Source organism: Penaeus chinensis, chromosome 17 (genome assembly GCF_019202785.1).
Source record: "Penaeus chinensis breed Huanghai No. 1 chromosome 17, ASM1920278v2, whole genome shotgun sequence".
NCBI lineage: Eukaryota > Metazoa > Arthropoda > Malacostraca > Decapoda > Penaeidae > Penaeus > Penaeus chinensis.
The window spans coordinates 1,366,033-1,368,532 of NC_061835.1; the positions used below are offsets into that span (position 1 = coordinate 1,366,033).

General features: G+C 40.7%; 1 protein-coding gene across 1 annotated transcript in view; it reads left to right on the forward strand.

The window, feature by feature from the left end:
- The window catches only part of LOC125034251 (phospholipase ABHD3-like), a 22,993-nt gene that overhangs the window by 6,766 nt on the left and 13,727 nt on the right, over positions 1-2,500 (forward strand). Inside the window, exon 2 of the mRNA XM_047625986.1 lies at positions 469-638. Coding sequence (XP_047481942.1) covers positions 540-638 — 99 coding nt within the window. The 5' untranslated portion in view covers positions 469-539. The remainder of the gene's footprint in view (positions 1-468; positions 639-2,500) is intronic.

A 2,500-nucleotide genomic window follows, 5' to 3' on the forward strand; every position in this document is an offset into this window, starting at 1 on the left:
TCTCTCTCTCTCTCTCTCTCTCTCTCTCTCTCTCCCCCCCTAACATTTTTATCTCTCCCTCTCTTCGTCCGCTTCCCTTGCTCTCTTACCTGCCTGAGCCGGTCTGAAAATAACTTCGTGTTTACTCTATGTTAAAACGGATGTTAGTGTTAAAATATTTTAGTTTTTGAAACATTTTTTTGACATTGGTATTCGAACGACATTTTGAAGTTTGAGAATATATATTAGATTTAAAAAAGAAATTATCTTTATTTGTTGATCAGTTTCTAAATATATCCGTACCCTATTTTTTTCTCTCTCCCAGGTAACGTATTATTGCTATTTATAGAACCCTGAAGCTATTTATAGAAACAATGGTAACCACGCGTATGACACACAAGAAAAAAAGAAAATACTGCTATTGTTCTTTCCATGAAGGTACATCTCTGATAAAAAACTCATCCACTTTTTTTTTTTTATTATTTACAGGAAGGGTATCGGCAGGTGGAAGAAACGGCAGCCATTGGTCAATTTCGAGGGAGCTTGGCATCATCGGCGACATGGACTGGCAGAGCATTTTCACCGAGAGCCCGAGGATGGCGCTGGGGCTGTCCATCGGAGCGGGTCTCCTCATCTACTATTTGGTAGAGGCAGTGAAGGTGAGTCACGAAGTGGATTTTGAGGGATCGTTTTGATAAAATGAGGGAGGGTTGAGTTTTAAACAAAATAAAAAATCTTTTTATTTGTTCTCTATAACTAATGGGAGCGATTAAATCAGATGGTTATTTGTCCTTTTTCTCAGGTATTTTCACAGGAAGGGGGCATGGGCTTAAAATCTACATTTCGCGGGCTTTTCCTCGCAATTTATATTCTTTTCCCTCTTTTCTTAGGTATACCTCGTTTGGTCTCTGTTTCAGGCGTTCACCATGATGTGTGAAACTTCATTTCCGCGAGATATTTCATTAGTCATGATGATAAACAAGTATTCGTCAGCTTAACACTCGCGCAGGAAGTAGCGATATCTGGCATCTATCATGAAAGCGAACTCAAGTAAACGTTTTTTTATTTTTTTTATCCGGGTAAATGATAACTTTGTGAACGCTGGGAAAAGCTTCTGCGTTTTGATAACTTTGAACAGCGGGTGATACGATTGTCCTTAGTATTTTGGAGTAATTAATTCCGTTGTATAGATTCGTGTAAATTTCAATACCCGACAACTCGAGCTTCGCGCATCCCGGCATTACGTAACACTCATATACACACCCACTCTTCTCAGATAATTAGTACAATCACACACTACTCTAAATCCACCCAGGAATTAACCCCCCCCCCAAAAAAAAAAAGGAAAAAAAAAGAAATTCTAACGGTAAGGATTAATGTCGAAAGCATGCATCAATGACGTAACATTAAAAGAGTGACGTCATGGTCCGGGCACATGTATCCCTCGTGGTCTCAAGGGCTGGGCACACCGAAGGGCAGGGATGGGCACGCGGGGAGTGGATGACGGTATCCAAATGAAATTCCTAAAGGTTAAACACATCCGATTTCTGCATTGGGATGTGGGTGGATTGGATTTATACCGTTTAGAAATGATTATTTATGTATTTAACCATCTTATTTCATATAGAGATAGGAGGAGGAGACTACATTGTTTATATTTGCTTTAAGCGATAGGGGTCTGGTATCCGATTTCTGTTATCACGTCTCGTTTTCTATCAACAGACCAGTTAACGTATATAAATGGCCGCGAGAAACACGGCTAGTCTACACAAGACTCCTTTGTTCTCATTTTGTTCTGAAAAGTCGATATCACGTAAAAGCAGTTGGGCTGATTACAAACCTGTTCATTCAGGGAAGGATTATAAATATCTGAAAATCTGGAGCGCGACCTGTGACCTTTTTTCCCGTTTTCTCTTTCGCAATTGCAGTATTTCAGGTTGTTGAACTCGCATGACCTTATAATACACCGACACTCGATTCCAGGTCACACCAACGTCAACTTGCAAGGGCAGACGGGAGCCACAACTTTCACTCTCTCTCTTTCTTCTTCCCTTTTATCATCAACTTTCCACTCTCTCCCTTTCTTCTTCCCTCTTATCACCAACTTTCCACTATCTACCTGTCTTCTTCCCTTTTGTCATCCGAATTTGCATATATAACACAATATCCACGTCTGCCCCCCATCCGCTTGGCATCTCGTGGGATCGTCGACGCTGCCAACACGCGAAAAGGACGGAAATAAATTCATAAATCAGTGGGATATGGTCTCCACACGCTTCGCCTCCTCCCCCGTACTGTCACTCTACCCACCGCATCGCCACAAGCTGCTTACAGGCGTAATAAGCTTGTTACGAGTATTTATATCGGATTCCTGTACTATTTACTACTTCAATTATTCTACGAGCATATCACATTCCTTCACTACATTCTAGTGATGTATGATAAACCGATAGTCATCAATTTTTTACCCATAATCAATTAAATGATCTTAACCGACTTCCTGCATACCACACTGAACATC